At 37.8% G+C, this 24,658-nt stretch overlaps 1 protein-coding gene across 1 annotated transcript; it reads right to left on the bottom strand.

Moving 5' to 3' along the window:
- Positions 1 to 78: 78 nt before the first annotated feature.
- Positions 79 to 24,335, bottom strand: pgs1 (phosphatidylglycerophosphate synthase 1). Its single transcript, XM_081392878.1, has 11 exons — positions 24,001 to 24,335; positions 21,683 to 21,884; positions 20,585 to 20,662; positions 20,158 to 20,254; positions 16,626 to 16,815; positions 16,214 to 16,392; positions 10,968 to 11,383; positions 9,894 to 9,969; positions 5,931 to 6,079; positions 5,173 to 5,336; positions 79 to 1,408 (listed from the first exon to the last, which is right to left on the bottom strand). The coding sequence occupies exons 1-10, from the start codon at positions 24,114 to 24,116 to the stop codon at positions 5,217 to 5,219; spliced, it is 1,623 nt and encodes a 540-aa protein (XP_081249004.1). The 5' UTR covers positions 24,117 to 24,335; the 3' UTR covers positions 79 to 1,408; positions 5,173 to 5,216.
- Between the last annotated feature and the right edge of the window lie 323 nt (positions 24,336 to 24,658).

Raw genomic sequence — 24,658 nt, 5'->3', positions numbered from 1 at the left:
ACAAATGACTTAATTTGAACAACCAGGCAAAATGAGACCAAAAATAAAGGTCACGCATCAAATAACTCACTCAGCCATGACTGTATAAGCCTTTTATTCTTAAAAACAATTTATACAATGACAATAAACACTGTGCCTTCATATGGTACAGAATGTTTTTGTCCATTTTGTAAGTTCTTGTGCGTTGGATGAAGTGGTTTTAAGGCCTCATCTTACTCAGGTAGCATCTGACTGAGATACATGCTTTTAAACAGTACCGTTTCCATCTATGTTAGTCGCTCCCAAAAATCATGACATTTAAACCCAGTGAAGTATATAAAAAAATTCCTCTATGCACACTGGAACCAAAATCAAAACAACTTCGCAAACCGACTCTGATTTTAAAATAATACTGCAATATTCCCTTTAAAACAAATTAATACAAAGGTACTCAAATCCATCCCATGCTTATGTAAAGGCTTGTGTAAACGTTAAAGCCTGGTCAGGTTTTGAAGCTCTCCTAAGACCTCTTCTGTACTAATTATTAATGGAAGTCATATTCTCAGTTTCAGTAATCATGTAAAACTAGTGAGCATTGGAGTATTAAACGGATAGTTCACCTAAAAATGAACATTCAGATACACGCACCTCATGTCATTTTAAACCTGAATGACTTTCTTGAGTGGAATACTAAAATCTCTCTCAATACATCAATAGTGAATGTTGTCCTTTTGAGTCCCAAGAAATAAAATGCATGCAGGTTTGGAAAAAGACAATTCTTCATTTAAATAATTATTAAACTTAAGGCAGTCAGCCTTGATGGTTTGGATATTTTCAGCTGAGGTAACTAAGGGTTGCTGAAATGCACACGACTCAAACTGCATCACTTTGTATTCCCGAGATCAACTTATTGACCTTATTAATGAAATCAATATTAATGAACTGCTTCTGCCACTTTCAACCAAAATAATGTAGTAAAAAAAGTACAACGGAAAGAAATCAGAAATGGAAAGGTTTTTTGTTAAACAGCATCTTATCAAAGTGAAAAATACATATGGTTTACAGAAATAATAATAATAATTAAATTAACTAAAATATGTACATAAATGTTAGATGCACATCAAACTGATGGCCAAACGTTCATATCTGCCATGTTGCTAACAGATACATACCCATCATACTTTCATACATAGGTAAATTCTTTGTTCTGGTTTTACATGCATTTTCTCCAAACAATGAGGTTGTTAGATCAGAATGAATGTTATTAAATATAATAGCACAGAGCTGATTAGTTGAGTGGTCATCACTGGAGCTGCCTGGGATGATGGCTGAGGCCCACAATGCCAGTCCTCTTCAAAACCATCAGCAAAACCATCGATATTTGCAAGCGCCTCGTGTACAAATACCAGATACGTATTCCCACTTCCATCTGAAAATAAAAATACAAATGCAGTTTATTCCTGTGATGACAGCTGAATATTCGGCAGCCATTACTTAAACTACATTCTCTAAATAATTTCAATAAGCTGCACAATTTGAGGTATCATTAATGTCAGTAACACAGATTACTACTCAGTATAAGTAGTAATAGTGATGTTTACCTTGAAAAACACCACTATTTAAAAACATTTCTCTGTTTTAAGCGTAATGTACTTGGATAATCACTAGAGGGCAGAGTGAGAACTACAGAGGACAACCCTGCTTATTGGACTGCAAACCATATTACATTAAGTCTAATGTAAAATCTAATAACTTTATATTTTGAGATTAATGACTGAAGGTCATTAAATTTTTAGTGACTGGAATTTTTGAAAGTTCAGTTCTCCTGAAGTGGGACTAAGTCACTGGGCATGAGAAATACAAAACAGATTGCAGAATAATTCTTCCTGGAAAGTGACACATACACTTTTCTGAATAAAATCGCAAGAATTCTGTCCAAGAATACTAGAGTGGCCCCCCACATTTGGACAATTAAAGGGATGGTTCGGAGTAATTTCAACCAAATTTGCACCATGACCTCGAGCCAAACACCCCCCCGCCTTCCCCCATCCCGCATCCCCCATCCCCTAGAGACAAACATCCCCCCCCACCACCCCCCCCCATGCAATTACTCAGAACCATTCCTTTAAGTAACACTTTAAAATGTCATGCATTTAGCAGACCTTACAAAAGAGCATTAAACAGCAAAAATACCAACACAACAGATATCCATTCAAAGAAAAGCACAGTGTTCAAGTTTTAAATGATAAACAATTGATATATAGCATTGAAAAGGAGGAAAAAAGGTATGTGGACACTTTTTGGTTCATGAACACCTGTGTGAACCTGACTTCATACATCCATTGAAAATCCCCTTTAAGGCCCATTCACACCAAGAACAATAACCAAAAAAGATAACTATAACAATAACTATATTGCTGTATTATCAAAAAAAAAAGGATCAGATACATGTTTAATTAAACACACAGAGAGGAACACAATTCTGCTGTGCTTTCTGCATGCTAGAGGTCTTTCAACTTTGTTTAATTTTTCATATTTACTTAGACAGCCTCATTTTGTTAATACCAGAGGCCCAAAGGGAAATAACAATCTTAAATCCTGACATTTAGCAAGTGAGATAGAGCATGTTTGCAATCAAACGGAGGAAAGAGCAGGAATGGTACAGCACGCAGGAAAAACAGCCGTAACGGCCTCCAGATGTTGGCGACGGAGGGCTCGCGGAGGTCAATGCCAGTGCAGCTGAAGTCTGCTGAGCAGCCTGTGCCCGACAGCACGGCAATGACCAGATTCATGCTGTGGTCTGGCCATGCTAGCTCCACGCTGGGCTGTGTGACGAGGATTTGGGTTGAAGGAACCACTGGAGTGACAACGTACATTCTTAAGAACCCACTGTCTGGCAGGCCGAGGTTTTGTGTATCCATTTTCGGGGAAAGTCTGACTATACTGAGCGCAAGAGAGCCAAGTCATTTGTTTGGAAGCGGAATAAAATGCTGAATTCTGTTTTTGTTTGCTTAAGGCAACTACCGTCACAGCATTTCATGCGAATGGCTAATTTATGCTTCAACATAATGAAATGCACACAATACCCGATACCACCAACTCATCCCTGCTGGAAAACCGGACTTTAGATGGTAGCTGGTATGGTAGTCAAACATTACAATTAGGTTTTATTTGTTAACATTAGTTAACGAATACAGTTGTGATCCACACTCGAATTTAGAAATCCCTTTAGTCGCTTTATTTCACATTTTTCACAGGGGAATAATAAAACACGTTTCGACTCGCAGGCTTTTTTCAGTGTGTTGAATGCTCTGATCCCTCTAATCCCAATTATACTGATGTCATCAAAATTGGTCAATGTTAAAAATCACTCACTCAATTAAATGTTCAAAAGCAATTATCCTCATATGATATGATCTTGTTAAACGCACACACCAATCATTTTCATGAAGCACAATACAATTTTACACAAAGCACAATAATCAAAATAATTAACCAATTAGACAAATTATAAATCCATATACATCAATCCAGGTAACCACATCAGACCTAATGATTGAAGTCATCAGAAATACATCGTCATTAACCAACACTGATCTTTACACTTCGAATATTTCATTAGTTATATGACATTTGTAAAAATCATGTAGTAATCTAGATTTCTCATATAATCAACAACTCATTACATTATAGGAAAACTAATCTAATTCTTTATTCATGCTGTTAGGAGCCAGTGATTTAAATTTATGAATCAAAAATGCTTCTCGCTTTAATCTCCTCTACATGATCCTATTAATTCCTCTATCCCAAAACATTCCAAGTGTTTGATAATGAAGTCTTGGGATCATGTAGAGCTGGTGATATATGTATTTCTGATTACTTCAATCATTAGGTCTTTCACTGCTATGTATATGATGTGGTTACCTGGATTGATGTATAAGGATTTTTAATTTGTCTAATTGGTTAATTATTTTGATTATTGTGCCTTAGAGTAAAATTGTATTGTGCTTCATGAAAATTATCGGTGTGTACATTTAACAATATCATATTATATGAGGATAATTGCTGTTCAACATTTAATTGAGTGAGAAATTTTAACTGACCAATTTAGATGACGTCAATATAATTGTTTAAACAGAGGGTGGAGGGATCAGAGCATTCAACACACTGAAGGAGGCCTGGGAGTCGAAACATCTATTTTATTATTCCCCTGTGAAAAAAATGTGAAATTAAGTGACTAAAAAAGGATTTCAAATTTTGAGTGCAGATCACAGCTGTATTCTTAAAGTAATTAAATAGATTTACGCACCAAAACAGGATACAAGGTGAGACGAGAGAGCGGTGTAAACGACTCTGTTAACATTAGTTAACTCCATTAGATTAGTTAATATGACCTAAAAATAAACAATACTTCTACGACATTAATCTCAGTTAAATGTTAATTTTAAAATTTAATAATATTTTTTTAAAATCAAAAGTTGCACCTGTTAACATTAATGCAGAAAGATAACATGAGCAATAAACAATTGTTTTTATTTTTCACTTACTAATAAAGATGCTTTAAAAAATAAATGTTATTAAGTGTTTGGTTCAAGCAATTCCATTCCATTTGCGATGAAACAGAAATGGTGACGGACCTTTTCTTTTCTGAAAGTAAAAGACTTTTGAAAAATAATGGACTTGGTTCTATGTTGATTATATGTTGAGATTTGGGCGTTGCACTCAAAAATTATGAACGGGACGGGGTTTAATAGGATTAAATTATTATATTATAGTCCTGAATACGGCACAAGAGAGAAGTCACTGGAAGGTCCAGTTATGATATTTTGATTAAACATTATGAACATGTTTTTTTTGGAACAACAGCCCCCAATAAATCGTTCGCAATGAGACAAGGAACACGTATTCAGATGGTAAATAGGGTTCATTCTGACTTTAAAGTGGTCAAAATGGTTTTTGGAGCATGGTCACTGCTAGACCAGCTAATAACCAGCCTGGTTCAACTAATAACCTGCTTGGACCAGATAATAACCAGCTTGGCCTGGCTAATAACCGGCTTCCATGTACCAAACCGCAGCTACCATCTTAAGATGGATTTTCCAGAGGGAATTACTCATGTCGGAAACTAAAACTAACACTTTAATATGCCTGATCTTCTACAGCAAAGGATGAAAAGGTACGATAGCAACAAACCTGTCATAGGCCTGAGGTGATCGTTATCTCACTATCTGTTGAACTCAGAAGAAGTTCTTGATGAGGGGAGTAACAAGTTTCACCCACAACTTTACATGGCGGTCCGGCTGATTAAATGTGGAGTTTGACACTTGTGTCGAGCTCTGGTATAACTCCTCCTGCTCCTGAACAAGACAGAAAACAAGATTTCACGTAAACCATCTTTTTTTCCTTTTCTTTATCTCACTATCTCAAGTGTTATGTCATCTCAGAGTTTTTCTCGTAAAGATGAGTATATAACTGATTAACTGATCACTTACAATCTGATAAGTGAAGATTACAGGAAACTTAGTTTACAGTCTATAAAAACTGACGGCACTCCCAATTAAGCAGTTGTGTTTATAGCCACTGTTCCCAATATATGGTTCCTTTATATGCAATTATGCAGTTTGAGATTGGAAAGATATGACTGCATTGCTCTCTGGTACAAAAAAAAAAAAAAAAGATGTAGTGTTACAGAAAATTACAGTATTTAAATCAGCCAATACTGAATTATTTCATCATATGGTGCCTATCAAAGACTCACAGAGCAACACAAATTGATCTACAATCAATGATATCTATATGATCGATATGATTTTTTTATGATGTTTCCAGTAAACCCTTACAAAAATGATGAGCCAAGGAAATCATAGGTAGTACCAACAGCTGTTGACACAAGATTTATGGGTTATATGACCCCAGTGCCCTAAGAAACGGTGCCGTAGAGGAAGCCCAACCTGTTGCAGTTGCATCTGGAGTTCCTCATTCTCTGTTACTATGGCGATCTGAGCCTCAAGATCCCTGTGCACAGAGCGATAGCCGAAATTTGGGGAGCCAATAAGAGTGAGGCAGGGGTGGTCTCTTCCTCCCACATAGTACCACAGACCTGTGAAGAGAGAAAAAAATGACCAGAAATTGAATTGACCAGACCAGTAATGATGATAAGTGCTTTATATAATGCTTCATTTTACTGAACAATTGTTTACAATGACTCACTCTACTCTAAAAATATTGTAAGTGTCCTCACTTTCAAAATTATGCATTTGTCAGATGCTTCAACGCAGCTTACAGTGTTTTGTTTTTTTACAGTGTTTTTTCAGTATTTGTTTCCTGTCACATGAGCCATATTTAATTTCCACAGCCAACAATGCACAACTCATTCCAAACAGAAAAAACAAAGTTATTAAGCTATGTACAGTACACAAACGTGTGTTCTATTAATAGGCAGCAGGCTTTGCTTACCACTTCAAACACCTGCCAATGAATGACAACCACCCTGACCTGAGGTAATGTTCTTGTTGAGGGAAGTTGAATATCAGGTAACACAACTGCCGGAAATACTACACAATTAATTCCTTAGGACTTCCTTATGGACCCTTTAAATGAGGCTACACTAACTATGTCAAGTCACCTTCATTTATATAGCGCTTTTAACAATATAGATTGTTTTAAAGCAGCTTTACAGTGATAATAGGAAATTCAAGTAACAGAGATTGTTTTGGCTTTACAGCAGCTAAAGTTACTTTTGATTGATTCACTTCCATCGCAACGACAGAAAACCCTAAAGTTCTCTCTGCACAAACTTTAAAAACGCCAACCTGTGAGAACGCTGAAGGCGTGCACATGCGTATTACGCGTTTAGTCTATAGGTATGCACGTTTTAATATATATGTGCGCAATCGTGTAGTCCTTTACAGACCAACCCTGAACAAACTTCTTGTCTGGCCTTAAAATTTATAATACAGAATTTGTATCGCTTCTGCGTAGCCACGTGAACCGGAATTATCCTGACAACGTTTTATCTGTACAGAGGTAAAGGGAAGGGAAGGAGGCCTTCACAGGGGAGAGACTAGTTGACACTTCAGGACTAGTTGTCGTATCCAGGCGCAGGTCCTTCATCAGATCTGGATACGGCCTGGATCTGACGGACTGGGGTAAACCTCAGGATAAACAGAGAGACTAATATTAGCGTAGACGCCATCCTTCTTATGATGTAACAAGTACATCAGGATTCATGGGAAGTGTTCCCGGTTCCAGCTGACCTAATCTATGCAGCCTAACATTGAATTATAGAAGTCTATAATGTGTTATGTGTATGCTAGGTCAAAGAGATGTGTTTTTTAGTCTAGATTTAAACTGACAGAGTGTGTCTGCTTCCCGGACAATGTTAGGAAGACTGTTCTAAAGTTTTGGTGCTAAATTGGAAAAGGATCTACCAGCAGCAGTCGATTTTGATATTCTAGGTATTATCAACTGGCCGAATTTTGAGATCGCTATAGTCGTGAAGGACTATAACGCGTTAAGAGCTCGCTCAAGTACTGCAGAGCTAAACCATTTAGTGCTTTGTAAGTAATCAGCAATATTGTTTATGATGTTTAATAGGGAGCCAATGCAGTGTTGACAGAACCGGGCTAATATGGTCATACTTCCTGGTTCTGGTAAGATCTCGAGCTGCTGCGTTTTGAACTAGCTGTAGTTTGTTTATTAAGCGTGCAGGGCAACCACCCAGCAGAGCATTACAATAATCTAGCCTTGAGGTCATGAACGCATAAACTAATTGTTCTGCATTTATCAATGAGAGCATATTACGTGATTTCGATATATTTTTAAGATGGAAAAACGCGATTTTACAGATACTAGACACGTGACTTTCAAATGAAAGATTGGTATCAAAGAGCACACCCAGGTTCCTAACCGACGACGAAGACTTGACAGAGCAGCCATCAAGTGTTAGGCAGTATTCAAGGTTATTATGTGAGGAAGTTTTTTTGTCCAATAATTAGAATCTCTGTTTTTTCAGAATTAAGTAGTAGGAAATTACGAGTCATCCAATTTTTAATATCAGCTATGCGTTCCGTTAATTTTGTGAATTGGTATGTTTCGTCAGGGCGTGAAGAAATATAGAGCCGAGTATCATCAGCATAACAGTGAAAACTGTCCAAGGCTATATCCTAACCCTAATTCAATTTAATTTCAAACTAATACAAGAAAACACAAAGCAAAACAGTTTTTTCTTCGTCCTATCATGGCATTGGGTATTTCAATTATAACCACGTGTTTGGGGTTTTTGGAGGGAAAAAAACAACTACTTTTATTCAGCAATGATGCATTAAATGGATCAAAAATGATCAACACTTGGTTTAACTTTCTATTTATCAAAAGAATTAAGCAGCACAACTGTTTGCAACATTGATAATAATCAATTATCATATAATAATCTCTGACGGATCATGTGACACTAAAGACTGGAGTAATGATGCTAAAAATTAAACTTTACAGGAATAAACTGCATTTTAAAATCTATTAAAATAAAATCTATTATTTAAAATTGTAATAATATTTCACAGTTGAAAATTACCAAATTTGATCAAATATCAACTCATCATATATTGTTGAGCATAAAATAATTTTTTTTGTTCAAAAACATTAAAACACATCTAACTGATACTAACTCCAAACTTCTGAATGGTAGTGTAATGGGTCCGATCAAGTTTTGAACAGTATACTTGGGATGGAGATTATCCCAGTCTTTGACATTAGTAGAACCCATATTTCCAAAATTATCCATTAGCATTTCAAATACACTAGCACTTTAAGAACACCAAATTTGATTCTAACATAACTTTTGAAAAATACATTTATTTACTTACTTGATAAATGTTATGAAATGTATGGTGTTGATAACTTTCATGCCTGATTGTGTTATATGCATTGATAACAGTCCTTTTCACATAAGTTCTTAAAAGAAAGTTCTTTGAACGTTGAACTTGAATTAATCTCAATGGGTTTTTTTGCCACATGACCCCACTAGAAGTAAACATCCTACTTGATAGTTGCTACCACTTTTAAATGACTGCAAAAGTGCCAATGGAAAAACAGGCCTTTTAGAGACAGAATTGTGTAGTTACGGCATGACACGCAGTTATGAAACTGTTAGTGAATGGCTTAACAGAGTCACTGTCTCTTTGCTGAGGTGTGCGGCCAGCGTCAGAATGGCAGCTAATGTTCATTGATTCTCTTTGTAGCTCAGCAGAAGGGACCTCTGCACCCTTCTGTTCCCACTTCAGCTCCGCTGTTTACAAGAAATGACGGCATGACAAGGCTTCATCTAATAAGCCAGACTTCTCAACAGGAGCATGAAATTGAATTCCACTGACTCTACTCAGGTTTATCACGCATCTATTTTTCCCCAGACAGCACCATTTTATTCTGTCCCTTCAGGTCAGGGGCCTTTATTAAAGTGTATGAGGAGACTCAGTTAATGCCATATGAATAATCACATCAAATTTAGAATGAAATCATGCATTTTTAAATCAAACCAATAACCACTCCAGGTTAAAAACAAAACAACAGGTTGAAAAATAACATTGTGGTGATTCAGTTGCTTTTGGCTAGATTTGATTTGTCTTTAAAACATGCTGAAACAGTAAAGCTGAAATAGATTGACATTCAACAGCCAAAAAAAAAAAAACGTGGCCAAAGCATACATCTGCTTTACAGAGAAAACATCACATGTGTCTGGCAGCCTCTGTGTCCTGAAGCTGTCCAGGAAGAACTCTGAGGCTATTCAATCAGAGGTGCTGGGAAACCTGCTCTGCACATTAAATTATGAGCTTTCCTGTTACACCCAAGTTTTGGGAACTGGGCTGATCCACTTCAGTTCTGAGAAAAAAGATACAGTTCAGAAAATAAACACGTACCTTTAGCATGAAATGTCCAATCGGGGCGATGGTATTCATGCAAGTGGACACGGCTCTGCTGACCCAGCTGACACACCTGAAATGGACAGGATGCTGAATGTTTCACTTTTAAAACCAACAATGAAAATTAAAGAAAAAAGTTTATAAAACATTAGCAGAAAAGCACCACTCAAATCCTGCTAAATGAGTGCAATTTGTAGCTGCAGCACATCTATACAACAAGCAACAATAATAAACTGCAAAATTAGGGGTGAGCAACAAAGAAAAAATCTTTGTTAATAACCATATGAATAACTTTATATCAGTTTGTATGCATTAAGTTGATCAAAAGTTTACAAAAGATTTTAATTGATCAAATGAGATGTTTTTGATTAAATAAATACAGCTTTAAAAACTTTAAAAGGTACATTGTAACTTTTTTGTTCAAAATGTAAATGAGTACATCATGATTAAAATCTTCCAAAATGTGTTTTTGTCTTGTCCTGAAATCACTATAGAAAGCCTATAATAAGTGTTTATATTCTGACTCTTGAGTAGCCCAGTATCTGCATGACTTGTCATATACATACAGAGAGATGTAGGCTACAATGTTCTTCCACAAAAAGCATGCAGTTTTGTTTATTACCCACAAGAGCACCAACAATTACATGGTGCTCCTTTAAACTTTAGAGCATCAAAAAATACTTTCATTATTTTAATTTAATAATCCAGAATTAAATACTTTTAGTATTTCGGAGAGTCTGACATGAGTGCAAAAACAGCTTATTCAAATTTCAAATTGTAATAAATATTAGAAAATAGCCAATATATTATATGTGACAGTAAGTTCAAAATTCAGTTGAATTCTATACTAATGCACCAATTTGTGACGCTGCTGCTTGGCAACGTAAACAACCTATAGGAACATGATTACATCCTGTCCACACTGGACATGGGCGGCATGACTCGACAAAACTAAACTGCACCTTATAAAAGACAGAGCTGTCTACACTGAAGCGTTTATCTCTACCGACACAGGTAAATACACGTCATACTGCCCAGCCCTATGGCAAACTACTGTAAAGAAATGCACACCTTATTGTAGAACTGTCGGGCGAGATGAACGTAGGCCTCTGGAATTGCTCCTGCAACTCCTTTGGCTCCAAAAAAGCCATTAACCTCGGGGGAGGCCATGAGGATTCGGTAGTCTGCTGCTGCACCCAGCACCAGCTGCATGTAGGTGCGCGTCAGGTTGAAGTAACCCGATGTCAGGTAGATGACAGAGTCTCCACCAGCCTCTATGAGCAGTTGTTTGGTTATTTGTTCATCCAAGTAAATGCCCAGAGGCTTCATTTGCATGAGTGGAAAGATCCAGGTGTCATTTGGCACCATCCCATCTGAATCAGGAACCTCTGGGCATTCAGTCTCCAGCATGCTCTGTCGGACACGGGCCGTATTCACCACCTCCATGATCCGTTTCTGTGCTGATGCAGAAAAATCTGCTCTGTTACCTGTAAAACCACAAGACAGACTTCTTCTGAGAACACTCAAATCGGTTGAAATGCTTATAGATATTGGATACATTTAGGCTGCGTTCCAAAACCTAGTCAGATGCCTATATAAGCAGCATTTCAAGCACAGGGACACAAAAGCTGTTCTAAAACATTGGTTGTGGAAAGATTACAATATTATCATCAACACTGAATACAGTTGTGCTGCTTTAGCATAGAAATCTAGATGCACCCTAGCGGCAGCAAATTTTATTTTGCAGCCAGTGCCGTCTAGCAACTCTACGTTGGCTTTGGAGCTGGAAAAACCAAACTCTAGTCAGGCCAATCACATCGTGTATAGAGTCGGTGGGTTGTGATGTGAATTCCCTGCTACTTGAAAACGAAGAAAATGGCTGCTTCTGCTGGCGAACAGCGGTCTTTCGAATCGACTCTGGAGGACTTGGAGTTAAGCTTTTCTTTGAGAAAAGAACAAAGAACGGCACTGAAGTCATTCTTAAAAAAAGGAAGATGTGTTCGGAGTTTTGCCGACCGGATACGGCAAAAGTTGAATCTATCAACTAGCTCCGCTGGTGGGAAAACGCTCTGGTTGGTTGTAGTGCTGTCCTATTGCGTGCAGAGGGAATTTGAAAGACAACCGTTTATCCCGCCCCTCGGATTGAGCCCTGCCAATAGTGTGTTTCCAGACCCAACATCTTGATGTATCATTTATTTGAAATAGTAATGTTTTGTAACATTATGAATGTCTATACTGTAACTTTAATTCATAATTACAAATAAAAGGATTTCTTTAAAAAAAAGTCATACATACAGAAGTTTTGAAAGGTGGTGTAAGTATCACTGTGCAAGCATAGCAAGTCTCTTATGAGGTTCTATTTCAGTAAGTATGGCACAATAACTTTTCAGAAGGTTTTGGAAAGGAGCCTTAAATGTCAATCAAGTCAAAATACCTGAAAGCAAAGAAGCAGAGTAATTCTAGTAAACTGACCTTAACAGGATGTTTACTGTCACACTCATTTGAACAGGTATGCATGCGAAACAAGTAATTCTCCAATCCAATCCATTATTTCAGGTATTTGTTCATGCGAGATCCTGCAAATGCATGATCAAAACCTCAGAGACGCGGGTCAATAACTGCTGACCGTCTGGAAAGGCGCTCTGTCAAACCCTGGCGCCTCTGCTAGACATAATGTGCCACGGTGAGTCATAGCAAGAGAGATAATCTGTAAATAATGAATTAGCTTCAGTGCAGAACGCTGAATGTTGGTAATGTATGGCAGAAGACGGTGTCTGTGCTTATTTGGTTAACAGGGAGAATGTGCAGCAAGGCCGCTCGGAATATTCTGTTTGTTAAATGCAGAGAATAAGAAATATGTGTGGCTGGTGGAGAACAAATAAATGGCTCTTTGAAGCAGGATACAGGGGATTTCCCCACAGACTCAAAGCCAGCCACCCCAAGCCTCCAGCCCTCAGAGGTCCAAACACATCCAGTTAACAGGGCCACGAAGTTCAGCGGCTCTTACCGACAGACTGTGGGATCCAGTTACTGGAGATACAGGGGCAGGACTCCACTGCCGACTCAGCGAATAAGCTTCTCAATGGACCGGCGCTCCAGTAAAGGCTCCCTTATACCGACAGAGAAGTTCTTTTTCATCCTTCGCTTAAGGTTTGAAATACCTTTCCAGCTGTATAGTGTTAGTGAACATCCTGATGCTGCCAAAGCTGCTGAGAGTGGAGTTTAAATGAATATGTAAAAAATATGTAAAAATGTGCTGTCTTTCTATCAACAACAAAATAAACCAAAAAATGACAGGGGTGAGAAAACGGCAGTTAAGAAAGCATCTGATCATCTTTATGTGGGTTTGTTTGCGCAAGCTCTGAAATTCTGCACTCCAGCAAGTCACGTCACGTTTATTTATATATCACTTATTGTATATTGCTTTAAAGCAAGCAGCTTCACATTATTAAACATGAAAACATTACGTATATCATGGGCCTTTACTCTTACTAGAAGATGAGGCTTTTGCACTCTCTCTCTACATATAGTCACAGATGAGCTGCATACAGAACTTAGGTCACTGAATTAGGCCGGATTATAGTATTTAGATACATCCTCCACAATCTATCACTCCGCCTGCAAGCTAAGAAAATTGCGTTTGGCATTTTGTGAATGTGTTTAGGCTTTTACCTCATTTGCATAATCCCTCATTTCAGAAGCTAAATCAACGTATGCACGTGATCGTTATAAGGAATTCTCAGTGAAATCTCCTCTTAAAATATGACAATGTATATGCAAGTAGCTTCTGTTTTAAACAGGTCCCTCCCTTAAAAAGCACTTTCCTTTGAAGGTAAGCACCATTTCCTCAATCGAACACCCACACTGTTGTCAGGCTTGAGCTGCAGTGCCACGTCAACCACAAGCTGCATAAAAGAGTGTCACCCTGACGGGAGCGCATGTGCTTTATAGTATTCTTTACTAAGAAGAAGATTAGATCTGCTCCGATAAGGATTTTTAGGGCTGATCAATGATTACCGATCACTGGAAGTAGATAAGTAGATAGATTATAGACCAACTATTCTTAACAACAATGTATTTTAAGTAGGCCTTTAAAAAAATAAGCATGATGAGAAAGTATCATGAATTGACAACTCCTTATTTATTGGCAAGCAACATGTGCAACATTCACTAGAGGTGATTAGAAACAGCTTAGAGCTTAACAAATATAACAGTCTTTATCAGCTGAAAGTAAGCACTTGTTACTTTCAACACTGCATTGTTTTCACTGAATAAATTAAAGATTTATATTTAGTAATCCTACCGAATCTACTAAAGTGAAGTGAGTGATTTTCTCTGTCTTTTCTTGTTTAATACATATTAATGACACAGACGGCAGTAGGAATATTAGGCTGCTGTCCCTTTAAGGGTTATTGAATGCATGGATCCAATATACTGATACACATGTGACATATTTCCCAACTGTTCATGTTAACTGTCTTAAGACATAACCAACAGTGTTTAAGCCAATATCACCAAGCTGTGTATTTTAACATATCTGTGTTGTTAACAGTTTAGGCGTGAACCCAAAGCTCAAAGTTCACTTTGCTTGTCCCACACCATCTCAGAGCACGCACACAGAAAGCCACTTGGGGAACAGGATCACTTTTGCGGCTTAATGCAATTTTAAAAACTCTTATTTAATCAGTTTAGCAACAGTAGACTGTTTTTTTATGTCAATCACTGATCTAGCTGATTTGGATGTTAGATTTAGGCTTTCAGGGAGGAACGAAAGTGCACTGCTGTGAAGGAAAGGAATGCACTAAAAAAACACAGCGCTAGTTTCTTCCTGTCATTGCTGTAGGGTTGCAGTCGTTGCAATGTGTCCCCTCTCAGCAAAGACATTGCAAATGTATTGTCCTTTTCAGACACCTGGTAGAACTGCCAGACCAATCTTAACTAGAATAACATAGAAAAATGCGAGTTTTGTGTCATCTGATCGGCCTTTGTAGAGAACACAATCAAACCATATAAAGCTATTATCGGCCGATAACGATCGGCGCGCGATCAATCGGAGCACCCTTATTCTCACTCTGATATTGTCCTCATTTTACCGTCATACTTCACTATTCTCGCACGCGGCTATCAGTCCATCGTTTCCCGTTGACCTCATTGTCTTGACAGACTCTAGCGAGGTCCAAATAGCTCCTTCCCGAACCTATCATCCTCCTGCATCTCTCCTTTCCTACCCTCCCAGCACAGATCATTTACCACCAGCAAGGTGACATCATTGCACTATTTCTGGGATCTGTGACAAACTGTGGGCCCGCTCCACCACAATTATGTCATCGAACGGCGCTGGGTTACGGATATGGACTGAAGCTGAATGGGCATAATCACTCATTCACTCGTTTCGTGCTCCTCACTGAGCCTGGGGACCGTAAGACACACCGAGTCATGGCTGAAGAGCATCACAGAGACCTGAGGCTAGCAAGCAGGCTTTGAGCTTCCTGTTACTCAACGTGTTACCACAATGCCGGTGTTACAAGGAAATGAGTGATTTCCCATCATAACCTCTGATTCATGAAGCATGTCAGAAGCCACGAGTGTCACTCATTTCTCTTATCAGGAATACTTTCATAGTCAGAAAAATGTTGACGAAGTTGCTTGATCACTTGCATTTAGACAGACTGGCAGCACCTAAACAAGGATGTTTGTAATAAATAATAGATATTCATACCACACAGTCCATTTTCACCAAGAGATACACGATGTAGCACTACGCCTTGCGTGCTTAAATTAAGCCATTGACGTTATTTTCAGCACATTTATATGCAAACAAGCAGCATTAAAAAAAAAAATTCTTAACCATTTTTTTTTGTGATAAATTAAAGAATGTTCATACTGCCAAATTCACTCTTACATAAAATTCATTTTCCTGTCTGCCTAATTTGAAGTAGTATCATATCATTTGAATATTTCTCCAGTTAACTGGCATTAAATTAGCATATTTTTGGATATTGTCAGCAGTAATTAATCATAACCAGGCATATCTCTTTATGAGTGGTGTAATCAAGTGCACTTGTTATACAGTTTCACTAAAGTAGGCCACAATCTATCGCTCAAAATTGGCCTTCAAGCTAAGAAAGTTGTGTAAATTGCATTCAGCATTTTTTGAACGTTTGGGCTTTACCTCATTTGCATAATTCCTCAGGATCGTTAAAGTTAATGCTAAGGAACTCTGAGAACTCCCCTCTCATTGTCCTAAAGCATGACATTTTACATTTAAGGAAGTAGCGTCTGTTTTAAACAGGTCCCTCTCTTTGAAAAGCACTTGCCTTTGTAAGGATGCACCATTCCCTCCATCATGTGCACACTGTTGTCAGGCTGGAGCTGCAGTGAAACGTCGCCCACGGCTCCCACGAGTTCAGCAAAAAAATCCACCACCTCCTCGCAGTCCTCCAGAAGTACATAACGATCCTGACGATTGGTGAAGTAGGAGTCGCTCAGATTGGCCCTGTATGAGATGATATCATTCTCAGAGTGGGCAACAAACATACCCTCCTCCACTGAGCTCCATACAGTCTACAAACAAACCCGGAACCATGAAGAGCAAAAGCTGTGGGAATATTTTGTCAGAGAGAAATGTCGGGATTTACATTGCAAGCATATTTTGGTTAGTCAGACATGACATGACACGTGTACATGTGTAGTATCCACTTTAGCAGTGACGTATGCATGTGTACATACCCACTGATGATGAGACTGTTGTCAAAAAGGTATGCCTTGATGTGCTGCACCCCGATGGTTTCATTGAAGCGTTCGGGCACCAGAAGACGCAACAGTCCCCGCAGGTCTGGTGTGTGGTACAGGGACACTCTCATCTGATCGGGGAAACGCTGGAGCAGCGGCAGTAACATTGTGCGGGAATTGTGCTTACCTGTAGATGCAAAAGCAATAAACGGGGACATTTTAATGAATCAGTGCATACACTGAAGTAATCTACACCAAAGGGACATGCACTGAAAACCACAGATACTGATATTTGTCACCTGCTTTCTTATTTTAACATTTGTCATTAAAATAGATTACTGTTTTGATCATGTTTTAAATTAGCAACGTTTAAAAATGCATGCATTAAGGTATACTAGTTAGTTTATTGCTGCATCAAATGATTTCTATTGAACATTGATCCATTTAACATTCAGCAGGCCACCATAAATACATAAACATAAATACAACAGAACAAAGATGCATATGAAATAAACAGGGTGGGTCTAACAGTAGTTTTCCTGGCGCGCGCTTTGGATGTGTGCACAAACAAAACTTCTGATACAGCGAGTAGAACGGAGTTCTCTATCACTTCTTCTTGCTCTTGAATATTTAAATCCGCAAGATTTAAAAACATGTGCGAAAGGATAAACATTCGTGAAGATATAGCACTGGCCTGATCGGGACAGTCACAGTTCTGTCAATTGTCCCGAGCGTTGTTCACGCTGGCCCCGGGCAGTCTGTATATGTCGAGCTCTGCTGTATTTTGTTACCCTGGTAATCCAGAGTTCTCGCGAGAGCCCAAGTTGAATTTACTCACCGAGTTACTCTGGTGTCGAGTAATGATGCTCATTAAATATGCCCCTCGATCTGAGCTGCACCAATCACATTGGCTTATCTGATATAGGCGGGCCAGAGGCGTTAGTAAACATTGCAAGATGGCTATGGATGAACACCAGTTGTTTAAAACGGCTTTGGCCGCTACAATGAACGAGTTATGAGTTACTTTTTATCTAAAACAGGAACAGAAGACGCCGCTCGAATCATTCCTTTGCAAGAAGGGCGTTTTTGCTGTTTTGCCGACCGGATACGGTAAGAGTATAATCTACCAGTTAGCTCCGCTGGTAGCTAAGCGTATGGTTGTTGTGATTGGTCGTAGTGTTATCCAATTGCGTGCAATGAGATTTTCAAATGCACGCTTGGTGCCGCCCCTCGAGCTGGCCGATTTTCATTAGTCGACGCCAGACCATTAATCTTTTAGATTTAGGTCTGGTTTTCCAGGCTAGTATTTTGTACCGATTTAATTTTATTTTAGCAAGTATTTAATTATTTTACCAAGAGAAAAAAGTTGGATTATGCAACAGACAACTCGGTGCCTTCACGCAGTTAATAAATTGATAAACTTTGATAAATTGGTTCATCTCTAATTCTTTCTATTAAATCTATAATCTAGTTATATAGTATTATGTCTTTTTACATTTGTATTGTAAGTGTTGTAGTAATGCTGGAAAAAAATTGCCCTTTGGGGACAAATGAAAGTTAAAAGTAAGCAAGACATGCTTAGCAAGTTGTCACACTCAAACATTCAATGAATAACCATGGAAGCTAACCGAAAACAAGGAAACAACTACAACATGTGACAATCTCACCCAAACCAGAAACAAAAACAGATAACCTGTAACACAAGTCAGCCCTTCACTAGCACCACTACCGAACTGTGATGCCAAAGACAGTAGACTCTTTTGTTCAAGATTCAAGATTGTTTCGTTCAAGATTCTTTTGAACTTTCTAATCAAAGGATCTTTTGATTATGATTCCAAAAAAAAAATTAAGAAGCACAACTTTTTTCAAGATTCGTAAAAAAAAAAATCCTTGACCACTTGGAGCACTCCTATTGGTAGTCGCCACATTGCGTCAAAGCTCATTTGCATAGAAGCACAGCGGTATATCATACGCATTGCCAACGGTTGCTGTCGCTCACACCAGAAATTGCCAACTCACGTTTAAAAAAAAGAAGAATAAACTTAGGTCTCTGAGAGAGTGAATGCCCTGTTTATTCTCATAATAAGAGTCATTTTCATGAGATCAAGTAGAATCTAAACCATACAATGAAGGTAAATGCTGCAATATGATGCCTCAGTTACCATGATATATTAGGTTATGAATTCTTACAACATCATTGGGTCAGTTCAACAGCACATTGAAAGCAATGGAATGACTAACAGCTCCTTTTAAGTAGTTTGTGAGGTAAAAGAAAATAAAAAACAGGGTGGAGGTTTGAACAAGCAACCTACAATTACTAAAGCTGGAAATCTTCCAAAATCACACCCACGCTGTTATATTAGAATAGACATGTTGCACGCATGTTAGTCAGTGTTCACAGAGGGAAACGAACATTAGCAGGGGGTTTTCTGTATGCATTATTTCCTGATAGTTTCATAGGAATGTGATCAAAAACGATCAAGCTATGACTTTTAAAAGGAAATAAAAGAACAATTAGAGGGAAGTTCACAAATGAGTGAGTGAGTGCGAAGCTTTGTTCACAGAGCAGAAATTCTCATCTGACTTTGAAATCCGATCTTTGGGACTGATTGTCCTCACTGTCATTTATACGTGATGAAATCATATCCACATGTTCAGTGTTGTCATTATACTTATGGTAATGACTTCATAACATATTAGACGTATCAGATACATTACTGTATTTTACACAATCATACATATGATGTGCCTGAAATCACTCAATCTTTCACAATTCATTACAACGTGATTTTAAATGAGTGAATTGAATACCACATAATGTGATTTAGATCGTATTGGATCAGGCTCTCACTTGTTTTTGCTGTTCAGACTACAACAACTCCAAGCATTTGGGTTGGATATGCCAACTGCTGTCTGTCCGAACAAAGCCTGAGAGTATGTGTGTGTGAGACAGTAGCCCCTTTCACACATACAGTCTTTACTGGTAAATTACCGTTAAGGGATCAAGTGTGAACAGGACCTTTTCAAAATTACCTGTAAATCGGTTCTGGCAGTTTACCAGCATGATAAATTATAACATTACCAGTAAATTGAATGAAGATTACCGGTATGAGCATGTCCGAGCTCAGAACGCGCTGACATAATATGTTTGTTTTGGGCCAATCATAAAGCTCCGTTGGAGCTGTTTACGTTAAGTTCTGCTGCTCTTAACATGCAGATGTCTGAGCATTGCCACACTTCTCGCGCTCGAGACCCTGCCTTCTTTTACATTCATCAGCTCTGCAGTTATTGCGTATGAATAAAACAGCTCAGCATTCAAAGGTCTTTTCCGATGACTGACATCACAGAGTTTATTGGTATTTTGGTACTGATATGTGAATGATGCCTTTCCGGTAAAAAGCCGGAACGCCGTTGCTTGTGTGAACTGCACATTTGTGTATTTACCGGAAAGTCGTTGTGGTAATTTTACGGTAATTGAACGGGATTGCTGAGTGAAAGGGGCTAGTGTGTGAAAGAGACAGAAACAGACCTCTTGAGCCTCTGGTATAATCCAGCAGAAAAGACACTTTGAGATCAGGTGCATGATCTTCCTGTGAGCGCTCTAATGCCTCTTCCATGCAATCAACCTTCAAAACAAATTAGACAGTCACTGAAAGAAGCCTCTAATTATTTAATCCATGTTAGAGTTTTTAACCATATACTAGGGTTAATCACTATTTTCATTTTTGATTCGTTATGGCTTGGCTGGTTTTGCATGTTGATTCGAACAAGGAAATGTTACCTTACTGATCTTCCTGCTTAACAAATTAGTTATTCTCTTTAACTTATAAGGTTAAAACAGAGGATGATAAATGCCAAACATTACTTCCTCTTTTGTAATATTCTCAATGAGAAACTGCACAAAGACAGGCTTTTCTTTCTCAGTGAGAGTAAATGTGTGCAGACAGGTTACATACCAGGTCTTGCTCTAGTGGTCCTGTACCCAGGTACAGTGATGCCATCACCACACGACTCTTGGCTGTCTTGATACGAGCCTGGGCAAACAGAACAACAAACTTAATTAGTTAAAGCTTTTTTTTTTGTTGAGCTATTCGCCTTACATTTAATGTAAGAATAAGCTCTGCTTAAAGGGGTGGCCATTGTAACTTGATTGTGTCAAGGAGGCTTCCTCTCTAAACCGCTTCTAGTTATTTTAGCTGTACAAAAACTGCTGCTTAATTTCGCAAACTGTTACTTTTCACATTATTTTAATTTAGCATCATAATCAAAAAATTTTTTTTACCATTTACAGCATTTAGTTATTCTTCCTGTTATTTCGGCTACCTGTAGCGGTAACTGAAACTGAATCTGCAAACTTATAAACAAATTAGACAAAAAAAACTATTATCTTCATAAACACAACTAGACAATCTTCTGAAATGGAAAAACCATGATATGACCAAAATTCCATTTTTAATCTTACATTTATTTATGTTTAGAGACATGTGAGTATCATAGGTGATTTTATGACAAGATCAAATTTCTTTAACATAAACAATTTCACAAATAAGTTACAATATTACAATTTAAACTATACAAGACCTTTCATAATTTTATTGCTTTTTATTACTTTTATTGTTCAAAATAAAACAAAATGATAGCAAGAGACACATTATGACATTTAGAACTTCTTGTAAGTATCATCTACACTATATTTTACAATGTTATGATAGAAATATGACTATAAACAGAAAGGCACTAATTGGAGTAAGATCATATCTGTTGGTCATAAGACATTAAAGCCAAAGTCAAGTCTCCTTTATTTATATAGCACTTTTGACAATAAAAAACCTTTACGGTCATAACAGGAAAATAATGATTCAGTGATGCAAACAGAATTCAATTCTGCTATTTAGCTGAGGTCAGTTCAGTGATGAACAAAGGATTTCTTTTTACAACCTTATAGTCCTATTTACTGACTATATGGTTCTCTGAAGGTGCAATTGCTTGACTTTCACCCAGCATATACACACACACACACACACACACACACACACACACACTTGCTCGCATACCTTCATAGCTTGATAAAACTCATCAGGTGAGTGAAGGATGTGTATGTGGCCCCCAGGGACCCTGAAAGCAGGCACATGATCAGCCATCCAGTGGAAGCGAGAGTGGAGGCCCTCGGCACCAGTGAAGCCTGGAGGTCTGGAGGAGGCCAGGGGGGCTGTGTCCGCCTCTGCCAGAAGAGGGGCCAAGAGCAGCACAGCGGACCTACAGGATGACAGGAAGTACGACCTTTTAATCAGAATCCAAGAGCGAGGCTGTCAGAACTCTTCAACTGTACACAATGCACTGCAGTGTTTCAGTTTACAGTATTAGTAAATATTGTATAATCTGGTGGCTGATCAGTGATACTGAACTCTATGCTTGGTTTTTGTTTCCTGTTGGCACCCAAACAACTTTTTCCAGCAAAAGTGTGTGAATAAACTCCCCACAGGTAGTTACTACACACTACTGTTCAAAAGTTTTGGGTCAGTAAGACTTTTTTTAAGTTTTTGAAAGAAGTCTCTTATGCTCACAAAGGCTGCATTTATTTGATCAAAACTACTTTAAAATGCCAATATTGTCTAATATTATTACAATTCAAAATACCTTTTAAAATGTATTTTTTCAGCATCATTACTCCAGTCTGCAGTGTCACGTGATCCTTGAGAAATCATTATAATATGCTGATTTGGTGCTCAAGAAACATTTCTTATTGTCAATGTTGAAAACAGTTATGCTGCTTAATATTTTAATAGAATAGAATAGAATAGAATAGAATAGAATAGAATAGAATATTTTAAAAAAACAGCATTTATTTTAAATTGATTTTTTTTAGGTAACATTATAAATTACACTTTTGACATCTACTTTTGCTAATTAAAAAAAAAAATATTTGCTTGTTTTTGTCCAAATAACAGCTTATTTGGACAAAAAAAAAAAAAAAATTATAATGAAGATTTTTGTGAAAATATTGGCAACAAATATTGTTGTGCCCTGGTCTGCCGCATCTGGCAAAACTGCAATGATAAATTACAAATAGAAGTTTCAATATTTCATTAGCATATGCAGTTACAGCTATGACTGTGCAATGTGGACCATTTTATGCAATATCTTTTGTTATTTTAAAAACAATAATTAAACCAACAGCTCTCCTTTTCTCAAAACTTGATTTCAAACAACTCAGTCAGGACAGAGCCCTAAATCCAGCTCCAAATGCAACAGTGTTCAGAAGACACAAAGGCAGTAATATGGTCTGTATGACACAGCATGAAGTCTCAAACGGCAACCCTTCACTCAGATCTACTGCCAAACACCAAGGTCACGTCGAGTTCTCTACGACCCAGACGGTGCTTTTCCTCACAGAACCCAGAGTCTCACCGCACATTACAGTAGATCTCACATAACTCCTGAGAAAACGAAAAGAAAAGAGGCGCCTTTGAGAGCGCCGTGACCCTGTGGAGACTGAGTGTAAAACAATGTGAAGGTCAATAGCGAGTGTCAGATTATGAGTCTACACAAATTAACTATCTGTGTTTCTCATACGCATCAACCCTGCTTCAAAAACCCTCGTAGATCTGCCCTAACAAGTGAAGATATTCAGGAAAAGGCCTCTAATATGATCAGGCTGAAAAGTGATTTGATTACAGTGACCTTTACAGAAGAATGCCAGCAGTAAATGGCTGCTTTGTAAACCAGTAGTTTTCTAGAATGAACCTCTTTCATTGCAATGCACATCACATAACAGCAGTTTAACAAGAACATCTGATCAACAGACAACAACCTTGGACTACATGCTTCTGTCAGAAAAATAACATGAACAAGCGTCCATATTTACATTCATAGAATATCGTGAAATATAAAATATTTGACAGCTGCCAGATCAGACATGCCTGAAACAGATAACATGGCTGTAATAACAGCTGACAAACCCTGATCCTTGGTTTATTTGGTAAGGGGGTAACTATCATCACACTAACCAGTGTGCAGTTTGACAGCTCATTAAAGAATAACGAAAAAAAATATGTTAAGGAGTAACCATTCACTTCAATTGGATTTTTTGGGTGAACTATAGCTTTAAAAACATATGATGGACATAATGATGGTTACTGGAAATAAGCTAATTAACAATTCCCGAGCAAAATCAGCAACCATCTTTATTGTTCTATTGTTTATAGCTCATATTATCAAAATCATCTTGATAACTGTAGCTCAACACATGAACGTAAGTCAGATGTCTCCCTTATACAACCACAAGCTAACATTAGCCAAACATGCGATTTAACATTACGCGATTTCTATCGTCTGTCTTTACGTAATCCATAAGGCGATCGCTATCATTTACCCTCTCCTTCGATCATGTGTCCTGAAAAATCGGTCTGTTATCCTCGTGAAAACCCAGGAGAATGCAGGAGTATATGCAGAGAACACAAGTCTTTTCCATGTCATGGGCGCCGCCATGTTTTCACAGGACTTTGAATTTCGAAACTTTATCGAAACTCATGATAACCTGGCGCGACAAACTTGAACACGACACAGAAGCCTGTAGTGTAAACAAGACAAGTTGCTCATTAAAACGAGAGGACTTCCATCCAGGTATGATTGCTGGTCTCTCGTCTTTCTATAAGTTTTTATCAGTGATACAAATGCCATATTATCTCAAGCTGCACCTTGCTATTCGACCTGACCTCTAGCCATCTGTAGCCATACCGTCCTAGTGTCAGTTTAATTTTATCCCTGTCAATTTTGCCAATTTATTTTTCCCTGAAACTTATTTCCATGTCCATTTGTACAATTTGAAGGTATTTTATTCTAAATCAAGTTAAATACAAAACAATGCACAATAAAAATTCTTCTAGAATGCATTTTAATTGCTTTTGCAGTTTTTAGAAGTGCATTTTTTTCACATTAAGTGCTTCCTTATTTGACAGCTACACTGTCAGGTGAGCTAAATGAATCACTAGATACACAAAGAATAAACTATTATGAAATATATCAGATGA

Source organism: Scardinius erythrophthalmus, assembly GCF_964197995.2.
Source record: "Scardinius erythrophthalmus genome assembly, chromosome: 18".
Classification (NCBI taxonomy): Eukaryota; Metazoa; Chordata; class Actinopteri; order Cypriniformes; family Leuciscidae; genus Scardinius; species Scardinius erythrophthalmus.
Note: the sequence above shows the minus strand (reverse complement) of the source record. Positions and strands in the feature narration are given on the sequence as shown.